This window comes from Leucoraja erinacea, chromosome 17 (genome assembly GCF_028641065.1).
Source record: "Leucoraja erinacea ecotype New England chromosome 17, Leri_hhj_1, whole genome shotgun sequence".
In the NCBI taxonomy this organism is placed as follows: domain Eukaryota; kingdom Metazoa; phylum Chordata; class Chondrichthyes; order Rajiformes; family Rajidae; genus Leucoraja; species Leucoraja erinaceus.
This window is the reverse complement of record NC_073393.1, coordinates 37,975,829-37,991,187: the sequence shown is the minus strand read 5'-3', so window position 1 is coordinate 37,991,187 and position 15,359 is coordinate 37,975,829. Positions and strand designations below refer to the sequence as shown.

Below are 15,359 nucleotides of genomic sequence, written 5' to 3'. Positions count from 1 at the left end.
CTCCGAAGATCCAGAGAAAACAAGTTTGTCCAAGCTCTCGCTATAGCTAATATACTACAATCCAGGCAACATCCTGGTAAACTGCACATCCTTCCTGTAGTGTAGTGACCATAAATGCAGACAAAGCTCCAAACATGGCTCAACCAAATGTTTGTACCGATGCCACATGACTTTTATACTTTTATGAAAGCAAGCAAGCCATGTGCCTTCTTTACCACCCTATCCATGTACACAGCTAAGTACTTGCACCTTATCATCCCTCTGTACATCAATGCTCCAAATGGTTCTGCCATTTACTGTAAACTTCCCTCATGTATTTGATATCCCAAAATGCATTACGTCACACTTGTTCAAATCAAGTCCTAAGGTACTGGACTTCACAGCATGGATGCTAAACTTTTAAATTGGAAGTAAATATTTTCACATTAGAACTGATGGAATAGGATGGTGGAAGTTGAACTCCCAATTACAACGACACTGCTCTGATTCTCTTAATTACCACCTGCCTTATTCCAGAGCATTGAAGAGCACTGTCCCACGGTACGAGTTCATTCCAAGAGCTCTCCCGAGTTTGCCCTGATTCGAACTCGGAAACTTACGATAATGGCCGCTCGTCGTTACTTGGGGCACTCGTGGACATTTTTCAACGTTGAAAAATCTTCACGAGTCTTCCCGTGCTTACCTGACGTTAGCGAGTCTTCCCAAGTACCTGCCGTTAGCGTTACGAGCCGCTAAGAGACTTCCCCGAGCTCCGACGTGCCCGCTACGTTCATTCTCCGTGCTTACCATGAGTTTGATTTTTTTTTTAAACTCGGGAGAGCTCTTGGAATGAACTCGTAACGTGGGACAGGGCTATGAGGATTTAGATTCCAGAATGAAGAGAAAATCTTCAATACTGATGATCCCAGGACTGCCCCTTCTCCTGGCTATGCAGTTCTACACATACAATCAGCGTCCTGTATCAGTGGACTGGATCCTGCATCAGTGGACTTCTTGCCGAATCCACAGACACTGGGTCCCAGCCAGTAGCATGAGAAGCCAGCTCGGCTACTGTTTCACTACTCCCTTTGCGAATAAGCAGACTAATTCACAGGGTTATTAACATTGAATTACCCTGTGATTTAGTTTGTGAAGCTCTGTCCATGGAGAGGGCTATGTTTGAAGCTATTGCCACCTGCAACATGTAAAAAAAGATGAGAAACCAAAGGCAAAAATGAAACCACGCAGGTTTGTAACATTTGCTAACACCTCGTACAAGACATTAATTAAAGCACAGAGAACAAACACTCATAAAATTACATGTTGATCAATGGAGCAAATTGCATTGAACACGATTGTTTGGTAATCAGAGAAGACAATAAATTAACATTGCAAACATGAATTAAGAATATAGAATATAATGCAGAAGAAGCATCAGCCAACATTATAGAGAACAATGATGCTGAAACTAAAAGATGAGCATAAATGTCACATGATAAAGATTTCTAGATATGTAAGGGCGCTATTTTGCAGCTTGCCAAGCGCTGTTGTTTTGCCCACCTTATTACTAACTGTATCTCGGATTTGTACCCGTAAAGGAGAAGATCAGAAATACTCCTGACTACTCCACAAGTTTGTTTCTGCTTTCGGTTTGGAGCTTATGTAGTCCTGATCATTATCCAGGTACCTCCTTAAAAACGCGCCAATGTTGTTGTTAGATATTGGGGTCAGAATGTCTACAGTTCCGTCCCCTTAATTTATACTCTCACACAGTACCACACACTGGTAGCATGAATGAAATTATAACAATGCTGCACATTGGCATTTATGAATAATTAAGAGGGGAAGATCCAGGGACAAAATTAGAAAGGCACATATTGTCAATGTTTATCATCACTAATGTAATATTGAGTCAAATTCACTAATCAAACTAACAAAATACCATGCTAGTATAATTATGTCTAAGTAAAACCAAAATAGAGAATTGTCAGTGAGGCGTTTGATTCATCAGGGGCTATAACATGATACTTACCCTAATTTGAATATATTCATCTGAAATATCCTGGAAGTCTGCAGAATCTGGAAAAGTGCAACTAAACGGATTTTGTTCTGAAGTGTTAACATTGCTCGTTTTCAATTCACTGGAGTTGTACCTGAAGTTAAAAAAAAAGAGGTACGTTGCTTTTGTCCGGTGTTAGTATGTCTGTGTTCTTATTACAGAATAATACTTTTGGATCGGCTATTATCTGCTTTGTAACTGTAATTGTACTCTTCAGTAAGATATCGTCCATGGTAGCAAATATGATTTGATACGTTCGCTGGTCTAATTACACACTCAGAAAAAAAATAAGAAACCCACTCCATTTACAACAACTTTTCAAATCTCCTTTCAATTCTCTTAAATCACTGACGCATACTCTCATAAAATATTTTTTTGCAGTTACATAAAAGAGTATTCTCTTAGTTATTTACCTGTTTAAGATCATGCTGAAGGAATCTGTATGGAAAACCAGTGTAGGGTCCTCTTCATGCATGAGACTCTCAAGGGAAGAATGTAATTTATCCATGGATTTCAGGAGAATCTCAGATACGTTTGCCATCTAGATACAAAATGTTAAAGGTTTATAATCGAGTAAATTCCGATTTACTCAAAAATCTTCAAAGTATATTGTCGCCAACTATTTCATTTTGGAAAGCCATAATTTCAGGCAAGATGATAAACTGACGGAAGAGAGTCGAGCATCCATTATGTAACTGTATTTCATGACATTTTACACAAAATATATTCCTAAAATCAGCTATGTGTGACCTGTGATAACTTGAAGTTAAATATTGACCAGAAGATAACAAACTCCCTGGTTCTTCACCAAAATACATTTATAGTTCTCGCCTTTAATTCAGTTTTAATCAATACAGCTTGTAGTGCCTTAATCCCCAAAAAATTGTGAACACACCAAGATACTGAGACTCCTGCACTCTTGTAGATCAGTGTCACTCATGTTATGAATCATGCTTTGGTAGTTATGCACACTTGTTTTTACAGTAGCCCTCCCTACCTGTTCCCTTTAGAATTAGAAAGACATGCCAGTATGAAGTTATAAATGCTATGTCATTAATAAAGTCTTTGGACCTTTATCATGGTGTAAGGCTTCAGTTATTACAACAGCTGAAACACAACATGGTGTCAGAAGTGGTATACAAACCCACGCCTCCAATCGGAGACCAGAAGTGAGTTACCCGATGAGTTACTGCGGGATGTTGACTTGACCCCAGAGGATGCAGAAAACCGCTGTCGCATTGCTGAAATGACTGATGCTCACATTAAAGTTCTGGGGCATTCCACTACTCATGAAGTTAATGCTGCCAGTATGTCTTATCAAATCTCTCCTCGTTTTTCTCAAGTGCCGGATACCAAGCTAAGACTAATCGATAATTACTTTTACTGTGTGGGTTCACATGCCGCTGTTTGTGACCGTTGCCCTGTGTATGGGAAACGATGTTGATTCTACAACAAAATAAACCATTTCATTAAGTGCTGTCATTCACGTAGTAACAGATTTAACGAGAAAATCTGTTAATTCGCTTGGCCATGAAAGTGTTATCTCTGAGTTCTCACAACCAGTTCCTATGGATTTACAAGCTGCTGGCGAAGGTGCTGACATTGATGTACAAGCCTTGTCTGATTTAGTGCATAAACAACTGGACCCCAAGGTCGCTTTGCTCATTAATGGCAAAACCCTTTATATGAAGGTCGATTCTGGAGCTCATTGCAACGTTATCTGCTTGGCTGGTTTCCAGAAAACAGAAAATTTCTTGCTAAGAAAAACAGAAATGGTATCTCCAATAGCTGCATCTCTGGTCTCGTTTGCTGGAAGTCGAGTGCACCCTATCGGCCAAGTTGAGTTGTGCTGCTGTCTTAACTCACGTGTCCACAACCTGGATTTCTATGTGGTATGTGAAAATGTACCATCTCTACTGGGTGCCAACACATGCCCAGACATGGGTTTGATTAGTTTCAGCACGTCTGTCTGTCCACTGACTACAAACTGTGACTTTAACCATCAAATCCTAACACAATACAAGGATTTGTTTGACAACAAGCTGGGCAGGTGGCTTGTCAGGTACACAATTACTATTGACCCTGAGGCAATTCCAGTTGTTCGGCCGGCTCATAAGATTCCCCATGCTATGCGGGACCGTGTTCAAAGGGAACGTAACAGAATAGTGTCTCTAGGTTTGATTACTCCCGTAACTGACCCCTCAGACTGGGTGTCCACAATGGTCGTTGCTACTAAGAAGAACAGAGACGAGATACGGATTTGTATCAACCCCAATGGACTTAAACACAGCAATTAAACAACCCCGCTATCCCATGCGCACTGTGGATGAGATTGCTGCGCTGATACCAGAGGCAACTGTGTTCACAGTGCTAGACTTCATGCTGGAAGATTTTGCTGGAACATAACTCCTCCAATTTGACAACTTTCAGCACTCCATTTGGTCGTTATAAATTTCTTCTCTTGCCCTTTGGAATAAGTTCTGCTGGTGAAGTATTTCAACAAGCTATGGAGCAATTGTTTGCAGGCTACCCATGTTCCATCATAGTGGATGATATCCTCATTGCTGGAAGAACGGTCGAAGAACACGATGCCAATCTGACAAAGGTCTTGGATCGTGCCAAGGCCATCCATCTCAAGCTGAATCCTCAAAAATCCAAATTCAGAGTGAATTAAGTAAAATACTTAGGCCAAGTATTTACCAAAGACAGTCTAAAAACGGATCCAGTGAAAACCAGTGCTATCAATGGGCTCCCAGCTCCCACAGACCTGCTGAGTTTGCAGAGATTCCTTGGCATGGTTAACTATTTAAGCAAATTCATTCCGGGTTTCAGCGAAAATATCAGCCCCATTTGCGGCAATTTACACACAAAGATACTGCTTGGACTTGGCACGAGCAACAACAGAAAGTGTTCGACACAGTTAAGCAGCAGATGTCTAGTGCTCCTACTCTGGCTTACTTTGATCCTAAACTACCGGTTGAGATTGACTTGTGATGCCTCACAACATGGGCTAGGCGCAGCATGTCTTCAGAATGATGGTAATGGCAATATGCCTGTTGCCCATGCGTCGCACACCATGACTGACACAGAGCAACGATAAGCCCAAATTGAGAAAGAACTGTTAGTGGTTGTTTTCACCTGCAAGAAATTCAATGATTTCATCTTTGGTCACACGGTCACAATTGAAACGGACCACCAACCTCTGATCAGCATTTTCAACAAACCTATCCACGCCTCTCCTGCGCGTCTACAGAGGATGTTACTGCAACCTCAAAAATATGACATTGTTCTGATCCACAAACTTGGGAAGGAAATGCACTTGGCTGACATGCTCTCACCCCGGAAGACTTGCGAGGATCCAGATGATGCCTTTCTGGTAATGACTGTGTATTTTATTCCCTCGTCTTGTATGGAGGACTTGGTTGCCCACACTGCTGCTGACAGTACTCTACAGTCGCTTACCTCCGTCATTAAGCGCGGCGCGCCAAACACTACAACGTTCCGCTGCCAGTCCGGCCTTTCTTTGCCGTCCGTGATGAGCTAGTGCTGCAGGATGGCATTATTTTAAAAGGACACAAGGTTGTGGTTCCTGTTTCACTGCACAACTAGTATTTTAACGCTGTCCATGCAGGACACCCAGGTGTTGAAGCCACCATCTTACGGGCAAGAAGCATGTTTTACTGGCCTGGCATGGCCGAATACATCACCGAGAATGTGGTACCCTGTGCAGTGTGCAACAGTTTGGCACCTTACCAACAAAAGCAACCACTTCTTTCACATCCAATACCTGCGCTCCCGCGGTCTACAGTCGCAGCTGATATATTTGATCGGCATGGTAAGCAGTACTTTGTGCTTGTTGATTCGTATTCAGGATGGTTTGACATTGATTTTCTTAGCAGCCCCACTTCCAACGGAGTGATTTCAAAGTTATCTCGCTACTTTTTAGTCCACGGATCTCCGGGCAGACTGCTAACTGACAACGGCAGTCAATTCACCAGCCAACACTTCAAGGAGTTTGCTAGACACTGGAATTTTTGCTACATCACCAGCGGCCCTGAATATCCACACTCTAATGTGCTGGCTGAACGAGCTGTCAAAAGTGCTAAACAGCTCATGGAATGTTCATGCAGAGCTAAATCCGATGTATTCTTGGATCTGCTCAACTTTCGTAACATCTCCCGTGACCCCATCTTGGGCTCACCCGCTCAATGTTTATAGTCAAGGCAGACCCGTGCCACGGTGCCTGTAGCGGATCAGGCATTGATCCCACAAGTTTTTCCACCTGAGGAGGTTCAATCCAGGTTACAACAGAAGGGTGACATTCAAGAACAATGGTTTGACAAGACAAGTAGGCCACTGCCACTGCCACCACTGGCCAAGGGGCAGGTGTTCCGTTTACAGACTGACAAAGGCCATGACCATATAGGAGTGATTTTTGGAATTGCCTCAGAGCCAGGCTCGTATATCGTCAGTGGCGATGGCGGCACCTACAGACAACATATCCTGCCTGTGAACGAAGCGGTTCTTCCTCCATATTATCCAGACCGTACAAGTTCACTTACGTCTGTGTCTAGCAGCACTCTTATGCCTCTAACAACAATCCATGTCTGCAACGGCTCCTCTACCCGTGATATCTTCGCCTGCGCCCCAGTCTCCTGCTTCGTCTCCAGGAATGCTGGTCCAGTCTCCCTCGCTTGTGAAGCCACCTGCCCTCTCCCCGGGGGGAAATAACGGAGATGGTCTCTATTGTACATGTGTTTGTAGGCCGGTTGTGAAGTACCCGAACTCTGTTTGACTTTCCTCCAGTTTATTATTAACTGCTATGCATGCCTTACTTAGTTAATGGGTTTGTCATGTTATTAATTCTTTAAGAGGGAGGATGTAGATCATAGAAACATAGAAACATACAAATAAGGTGCAGGAGTAGGCCATTTGGCCCTTCGAGCCTGCACCGCCATTCAATATGATCATGGCTGATCATCCAACTCAGTATCCCGTACCTGCCTTCTCTCCATACCCTCTGATCCCCTTAGCCACAAGGGCCACATCTAACTCCCTCTTAAATATAGCCAATGAACTGGCCTCGACTACCCTCTGCGGCAGAGAGTTCCAGAGATTCACCACTCTCTGTGTGAAAAAGGTTCTTCTCATCTCGGTTTTAAAGGATTTCCCCCTTATCCTTAAGCTGTGACCCCTTGTCCTGGACTTCCCCAACATCGGGAGCAATCTTCCTGCATCTAGCCTGTCCAACCCCTTAAGAATTTTGTAAGTTTCTATAAGAGATCAGTGTCACTCATGTTATGAGTCATGCTTTGGTAGTTATGCCCACTTGCTTTTACAGTAGTCCTCCCTGCCTGTCCCCTTTAGAATTAGAAAGATGTGCCAGTATGAAGTTATATATGCTATATCGTTAATAAAGTCTTTGGATCTTTATCATGGTGTAAGGCTTCAGTTATTACAACAGCCGAAACACAACTCTTCAGTAGGGAATAGCAAATATTCACCACCCTCTGGATGAAGAAACATCTCTTCATATCAGCTCTAAATGGCCAACTCCTTCTTTGAGAAATGATTCCTTGTTCCAGAGACTCGAGGAAAATGGTTCCTTGCGTCTGCCACGACATGTCCTGAACAAATTTCGGTTTAATCTCTCATTCTTCTGAATTCACAGCAGCATAGTCCCAGTACGCGTAATTGTCCCTGGGAGGACCAACGCAACATCTCAGGAATCAACCGGGAAATATATTGTTGCACTCACTCAATTGTACGAGTAGCCTTCCTTAGGTGGGGAGGCCAGATCTCCACAGATTATTCTGGTGCACGCCCACCAAATCCCTATAGTAAGACCTCTTCATTCTTGTGCTCAAAATCTCTTTTTAGTGCAAGAGTCAACATCAAGCCAATAGCGTTTCATTGTCAGAGGTCCCAGATAGAACAATGCACACAAACATTGAGTATGTGTGTCAGGGACGTGCAGTCAGGGGAGGCAGAGCCTCACCTGTCATACTCCCAATGAAAATAGCTGTTAAGAAAAGTAAAGAAAAATAATAATAAAATAAAAAATATAAAATGATTTTTCCACTGATCTGTGTTATAAATGTAATTTCTATATGAATCCAATCATTTTTTATAGTCAAAATCGCCAATTTTGCGCAGCTCCGCTGCAAATACAGGGAGAGATGAGAGGTGAGGCAGTGACGAGCTGAGCCTCCCCTCTGATTGCGCAACCCCTCATAAACTGTATGGAGCGCAGCCAATAAGCGTGTGCCTGTTACTATCTCTTTGTACGTCACCAATGTAATGTGTGTAAACCTCTTCATTACATGTCCCCACCTTCCATAGTCCAGGTAACTTATTTCACATATAAATATATTAAATTTAGGCTGGCTGGTCTCTTCATAAAACTGCAATGAAAAAGCAGCAGGGGAGGCAGCTATCAAGTTTGCCTCACTGAGGGGGCGTGTCTTGAGTCCAGTGGAGGGAGAGCGAGCGTCAATTACGTAGGCCAATGTAATTGATGCTGCCTCGCTCTCCCCCCACGTTAGCTAGCTTCAACATCAGCGGTGCAGCACTGGATTCCACTGCAGGTGGCACTGATTGGTAGGTTGATTAGTTGATTTGTAGCAGCCGATTCGGAGGCTCTGGGTCGCTGAGAGCTCCCAATTGGGCCCTGCGCTGGAGTAATCTACTCTCGGCTCATGACCCCGGCATCCACTCCCGCTGCCGGCCCTCTCCCATCCTTCTCTCCTTCCCTTCCCTCCCTCCCCTTCTTCCCTTCCTCCTTCCTCTCTCTCTTTTCCCTTCTCTCCTTCCCTCCCTTTATTCTCTACTTCCCTCCCTCCTCTCCTTTCCTCCCAGACACATCACGCACAGACAACTAACACACACACACACACACACACAACTAAATTAGGATCGGGTAGAAGCCAGTGCCTCCCCAGCCATTGACCTCACCGCACATCACTGATGTGTGTGTACATGTGTGTGCGTGTGTATGCAGGGGGGGGGGGTGATATATACACACACGCTTACATATATACACATAAAAAACAAATGATAATAGTGCAATAATAATCTACGTAGTTCAGAAGTAAATGGAGAATGTAGTAACATACATTTGTCTTCACAATTGCGTGTGTATTAGTATGCAACCTTTCAGGTATTTGTATGCAAGAATTTCCAGCTCGTTGTGAATACTGCCAAACCCTCAATGTCTCATTCCTCATGTGGTTTGCATGTTGCCAAAGATTGTCAACATTCCCATTGTTCTGAAAATGCTAAACAATTATCCACAATGTACTGTTAGCTCTAATTACTTCCACTGGGCTCTCCTTCACCTCAGGGCACCTCGCCCTGGTGACATTCTTTGACATGCTGGTGACTTCACTTTGCAGGGTGGATTCCTTCCACCCTGGTATTTTGCTGCCGTCATGATGATACATTAGTTTTACTGTCTGGCCTACAGTAACATGCCCAATCTTGCTCTACATTGACCAAATGGATCTGCACTGCAAATGCTGGCATCAAAGAATGTCCTTAATATTCTCGCTCGGTGTATGTATCAAGGTGTATGCTATGTTGTCATTGCCAAGCAGTAACCCCCTTCATGATACACTGGTTAACCCGAGGAGTACCGTCAGCAACAGACTAGTTCCATCAAGACCCAGTACAGAATCCCCCCTGTGGCCATTAAATTGTACAAGTCCTCCCCCTTCTGTCGTGGGGTAGACTGACTTTCGCACTATTTCTGCCCCCGTTTTTACTCTTCTGGTAAAGGCAGCTTTACACCACTGCCATGCATCTGCTAGCAAATCGCACAAATGAGGTTGCTTAGCAGGCTGTGAGAATTTTAGTTGCCACATGTGGCATTCTTGAAACATAATGAATTAATTATATTCTTAAGACAGACACAAAATGCTGGAGTAACTCAGCGGGACAGGCAGCATCTCTGGAGAGAAGGAATGGGTGACGTTTGGGTCGGGACCCTTCTTCAGACTGATGTCAGGGGAGAGGGAAATACATAGATAAGGAAGTGTAAGGTGTGAAACCACGAGAAAGGGTCCGGGAATCAAAGGAAAATGTTGAATAGATCATTGTTAGCTGGGAGAAGGTAACAACAAAGCAAACAGAGATAAAAACGTACTGTGAGGCACTTCCTTATCTATGTATCTCCCACTCCCCTGACATCAGTCTGAAGAAGGGCCTTGACCCGAAACATCACCCATTCCTTCTCTCCAGAGATGCTGCCTGTCCCGCTGAGTTACTCCAGCATTTTGTGTCTATCTTCGGTTTGAACCAGCATCTGCAGTTCCTTCCTACACATAATTATATTTCTGTGTAGTTATTATTGATTAATGGCATGGAATTTAAATGGTGGAAAAACAATCTTCAAAGGGCAGCTCGGTGGCGCAGCCGTGGAGTTGCTGCCTTACAGCGCTTGCAGCGCCAGAGACCCGGGTTCGATCCCGACTACGGGTGCGGTTTGTACGGAGTTTGTACGTTCTCCCCGTGACCGCGTGGGATTTCTCCGAGATCTTCGGTTTCCTCCCACACTCCAAAGACGTACAGGTTTGTAGGTTAATTGGCTTGGTATAAGTGTAAAAATTGTCCCTAGTGTGGGTAGGATAGTGCTGGGATCGCTGGGCCTGTTTCCCCGCTGTATCTCTAAACTAAAGATGTTTTGTTTTTCCAGTGGAGTGGGAAAGGATCTAGCTGGGGAGACCTTTTGTCCCGTATGTTTTAGCTATCATAGCCCATATTTACAGCTGAAGTCCCGCATTAGCACCATTCCATGAGCTCGGCACACATGTCATTTTGATGCTTTCCCTCAATATCTTTCCCACTAGTTGGCAACTTATTAAACAGTCAAATTAGAATCGAAACAAGGAACAGCAGGTGTTAGTTTACAAAAGAGACACAAAGTGCTGGACTAACTCAGCGGGTCAGGCAGCATGTCTGGAAAACATAGAGAGATTAACATGAACACCTATCCATGTTCTCCAGAGATGCCGCCTGATCTGTTGAGTTACTCCAGCACTTTGTGTCTTTAGTCAAAAAGAATAGGATAAATACAGCATGTGCATGCTCTCTTGAAGATGAAGTTTTATATGAAACTTGATTAAAGTTCCAAAGCATAACAGGTGCCTCTGGAAGGAAGGGGACTGCAGCCTTTTCAGCAAATATTTCTGAGCTATTCAATTCAAAGCTTATGAGGATGTTTACCTTTTCTTTCATATCCACGTCATTTATTGTCATTGAAGCGTTTATCAGATTGCTAATTCCATAGAGGCCTGACTTTGCTGCAGCCAGTTTCCACATGATGTCACTCGGTTTCACAACAGGAAGATGGTCCAACTTGTCACTCAGGGTCAGGAGTGAATCACTGGCTTTGTCCTGAGTGGAAAAATGGAGCAGATAAATCACCAGATTACAGGTATGTCCCAACAAGTGCCAATCATAATGGTTGTTGAAAGGACCCTTATAATAATAATCATGTTTAACATAATTCATGTTTAACATTGCCATCCGCTACAACATATCTCAACAACTGAACAGAATATACAATGGACAAGGAGCTTAGCACTAGCGCTGAGAACAACTGCTCTGAATCGTTGCTGCCCAATTACTCCAGAGACATCAACTACAAAAGGTTTCTTTGACCTCGTCCATAAGTTGGTGCCCGTTCCACATAGGGCACATCAGGATGCACACATTGCAATGAAGCCCTTTGCAAATACCACTTTGGCTATTGGTACAGTAGCTTCATCAGCCTCTGGACTAACAACTTCCAATGTTATATAAAAGCTTTAGAGTTTCAGTTGTCGTCCCGGTCTGGCCCCATAACTGCAGGTGGTTGGACATTTGCGACATCAACCATTCTCATAGGCTTGAAGAAGATCAGGGTCGCATAAATGCTTGCGTTCAGAGTCGATTCTGAACGGTTTTACCAAACTTTAGAATGGTAATTCAACATTTTGTAAGTCTTATAGAAACATATAAAATTCTTAAAGGATTGGACAGGCTAGATGCAGGAAAAATGTTCCTGATGTTGGGGGAATCCAGAACCAGGGGTCACAGTTTAAGAAAAGGGGTAGGCCATTTAAGACTGAGATGTGGAAAAATGTCTTCACCCAGAGAGTTGTGAATCTGTGGAATTCTCTGCCACAGAAGGCAGTGGAGGCCAATTCACTTGATGTTTTTAAGAGAGAGTTAGATTTGGCTCTTAGGGCTAAAGGAATCAAGGGATATGGGAAAAAAGCAGGAATGGGGTACTGATTTTAGATTATCAGCCATGATCATATTGAATGGCGGTGCTGGGTCGAAGGGCCGTATGGCCTACTTCTGCACCTATTTTTCTACGTTCTATATTTCTAAGACATTGGATGAGACTCAGACTTCACAAGACTAGAGCTCAAGACAGTAGCCTGGAATTTGTATTTAAATTTAAAAATACTCAATCATGAAAGTTGAGCTTAAAGATGCAATACTTACATAATTGCATTTAACATAAATATAGTCACCCATTGCAATGAATGGCCCTAGAACCATTTCTGCATGTTACAACAAATATTACAAAACACAAAAGGAACCTTAGGTTATAAAGGAGCAGTGGGTGGGAGTTTAGCTTAGTTTAGAGATACAGCGCGGAAACAGGCTCTTCCACCACACCGACCAGCGATTCCCGCACATTAACACTACCCTACACACACTGAGGACAATTTTACATTTACACCAAGCCAATTAACCTACAAACCTGTACGCCTTTGGAGTGCGGGAGGAAACCGAAGATCTCGGAGAAATCCCACGCAGGTCACGGGGAGAACATACAAACTCCGTACAAACTAGCACCCATAGTCAGGATTGAACCTGGGTCTATGGCGCTGCAAGGCAGTAGCTCTATCATCATGCCAAACAGGAGGAGGATTATGATAGAATTGTCTAAAACACTTGTTAGGTCACTGCTGCAATACTATTGATATTTCAGGACATCACATCGCTAGAAGGCGTAACAGCACCTGAGAGGTTACCAGGGTTGGGGCAGAATTCTAAGGAGAGATTTGCTAGTTTAGGGTTGATTTCTTTAGAAAGAGGAGGCTAATTGAGCATTGCAAAGTTACAGAAATCCCAGATATGTAACGAATGACACTTTAATGTCAGATGTGACGTCACGGTTTGCAAACACAAGGCATCGTGGCGCAGGGGAAGAGTTGCTGCCCATCATGGCTTACAGCGCTGGTGACACAGGTTTGATCCCAACTACAGGTGCTATCTATACGGAGTTTGTACGTTCTCCCCGTTTTCAGCCACCCGCGACACAATAGCCTCTTCGTTGCCATGGATGGACATGAATATATGAGATAATTGGGAGCATATCATACTTGTATACATGAACATAATCAGGCATTATGCTTTTTATACTTGTTTCAAATATAAAACCACTTCTAATTAAGAAAGGAAGCTTGTCGCAAAGCAGGATCTGAAACTTAGTGGCAAAACTATTTCTCTTTCAGTAACCCAACTGTCTAAAGAAGCTAAAACCAGAATTTCAGAGGCTTACGCTGCCTAGCAACAAGAGATTTAGACTAAGGAATTTGTGTTCCACATCAGCTGGAGAATTTAAATTTAATTGCTCAAGTAATTAGGATTTTTTTAATACTTAGTATGGTGACCTCGAACTAATAACCTGAAAAAGAACCTACTCAAAACGTCGCCCATTCCTTCTCTCCAGAGATGCTGCCTATCCCGCTGTTACTCCAGCATTTTGTATCCATCTTCAGTGTAAACTAGCATGTGCAGTTCCTTCCTGCACCAAAGAACCTACCTGATTAATCAGTATCTTTCAGCGATTGAACTATGATGCCCTTACCTTGCCTAGCCTGCAAATGGCCCCAGACCCACAGCAACATGGCCTCAGAAATGGCCAAGCCAGTTAATACAAGGACATCAGGAATAAGCCATAAATGTTGGCCTTGCAGGAATGCCCAGATCAAAGAGAAAAACAATTAGAAATAATGAGCGTGTGAGAATGTTACAAGAAATATGTGACCTGCAGCTACAAGTAAATGTTACTCCTCATTTATAAAGCAGTGATAAAATTCGAGTTAATAGCAAAACAAATATATTACCTGCGATGTAACCGTCATTTTGTCTGGTTGAGAGGTAATAAAATTAAGATATGTATTTGCTTTTGTTATTCCCTTTGTTGTGGATGAATTCATAGCTATCGAAGAAAAGTTCTGTAGGACATTCTCTATGGCCTTATAAAAATAAAACAGGGAAAGACATTTGAGAAGAAGAAAATTCTGTTTCATGCACAAAGCAAATGAAAGCTTAGGTGAGACGTAAGCTTTTTAGGTGATAGAGCAGATATTATGAAAGCAATAGAGATAAACCTAGGCTTAATGGTGAAACCTTCTCCAAACATACATTAAACAAACCCTTTTGTTACTTTGACAAAAATAAATTATAATTTTCCATTTGCAACTTTTATGGATCTTGCTTGTTTTAGAAACATAGAAACATAGAAAATAGGTGCAGGAGTAAGCCATTCGGCCCTTCGAGCCAGCACCACCATTCAATATGACCATGGCTGATCATCCAACTCAGTATTCTGTACCTGCCTTCTCTCCATACCCCCTGATCTTTTATATTGCAGTTTGAAATACCTCAATGAATCAGTTACTCAAGCATGGGATAATAATTCTCATATATGAAAAACTAAATATTCACATCAAAATAAATATCATCTATATTAAAAGATACTGCAAATTTCTTTAAATAATTGGATATATTTTGAAATAGTTAAAATCATTTTTTTTCCAGATATTCCCAAATATATTGAATGGATTTTCCAATATTTTAACTAATGAGTTATATTACTTTCAAGATTAATTAGCTTGCACATGGTAATCTTTTGGAAGAATTGTGATTTTTCTTTGACTGACATTTATTTTGTTTGGAATAGTGAAATTGATATTCACATGATTACAAATAAAAGCTGGCTTTATATTTCATCAGGGCGTATTGGGCAATGCCAGTAAGCGGTTTTGAATTGGAGGACATTAAAATTAGATTTCATTATCAGGCGTACGTGGATGGATTATATCAGGATCATAACATTTTCTGTGACAACAGCATTAAGAGGTTTTTCTTAGTCTAAGGAATGTTTATCTGTCCAAATGTACTTTATCAGTTACAAGACTGCAGGCTTAGTATAAATGGGAATGTGGCTACCTATTTAAATCCCTTGAAATGACAGCGAAGAGAACTTCAAACATTGTGGTGTTGGATTGTAATATGAGGACAAATAAAATTAAATCTA

The 15,359-nt window shown here is 42.4% G+C and overlaps 1 protein-coding gene across 1 annotated transcript in view; it reads right to left on the bottom strand.

The window, feature by feature from the left end:
• Positions 1-14,424, bottom strand: part of LOC129705509 (polycystic kidney disease protein 1-like 2) — a 64,878-nt gene extending 50,454 nt beyond the window's left edge. Inside the window, exons 1-4 of the mRNA XM_055649096.1 lie at positions 14,164-14,424; positions 11,261-11,431; positions 2,452-2,579; positions 2,012-2,132 (exon numbers count right to left, since the gene is read on the bottom strand). Of these exons, the coding sequence (XP_055505071.1) occupies positions 2,012-2,132; positions 2,452-2,579; positions 11,261-11,431; positions 14,164-14,349 (606 nt within the window). The 5' untranslated portion in view covers positions 14,350-14,424. The remainder of the gene's footprint in view (positions 1-2,011; positions 2,133-2,451; positions 2,580-11,260; positions 11,432-14,163) is intronic.
• Between the last annotated feature and the right edge of the window lie 935 nt (positions 14,425-15,359).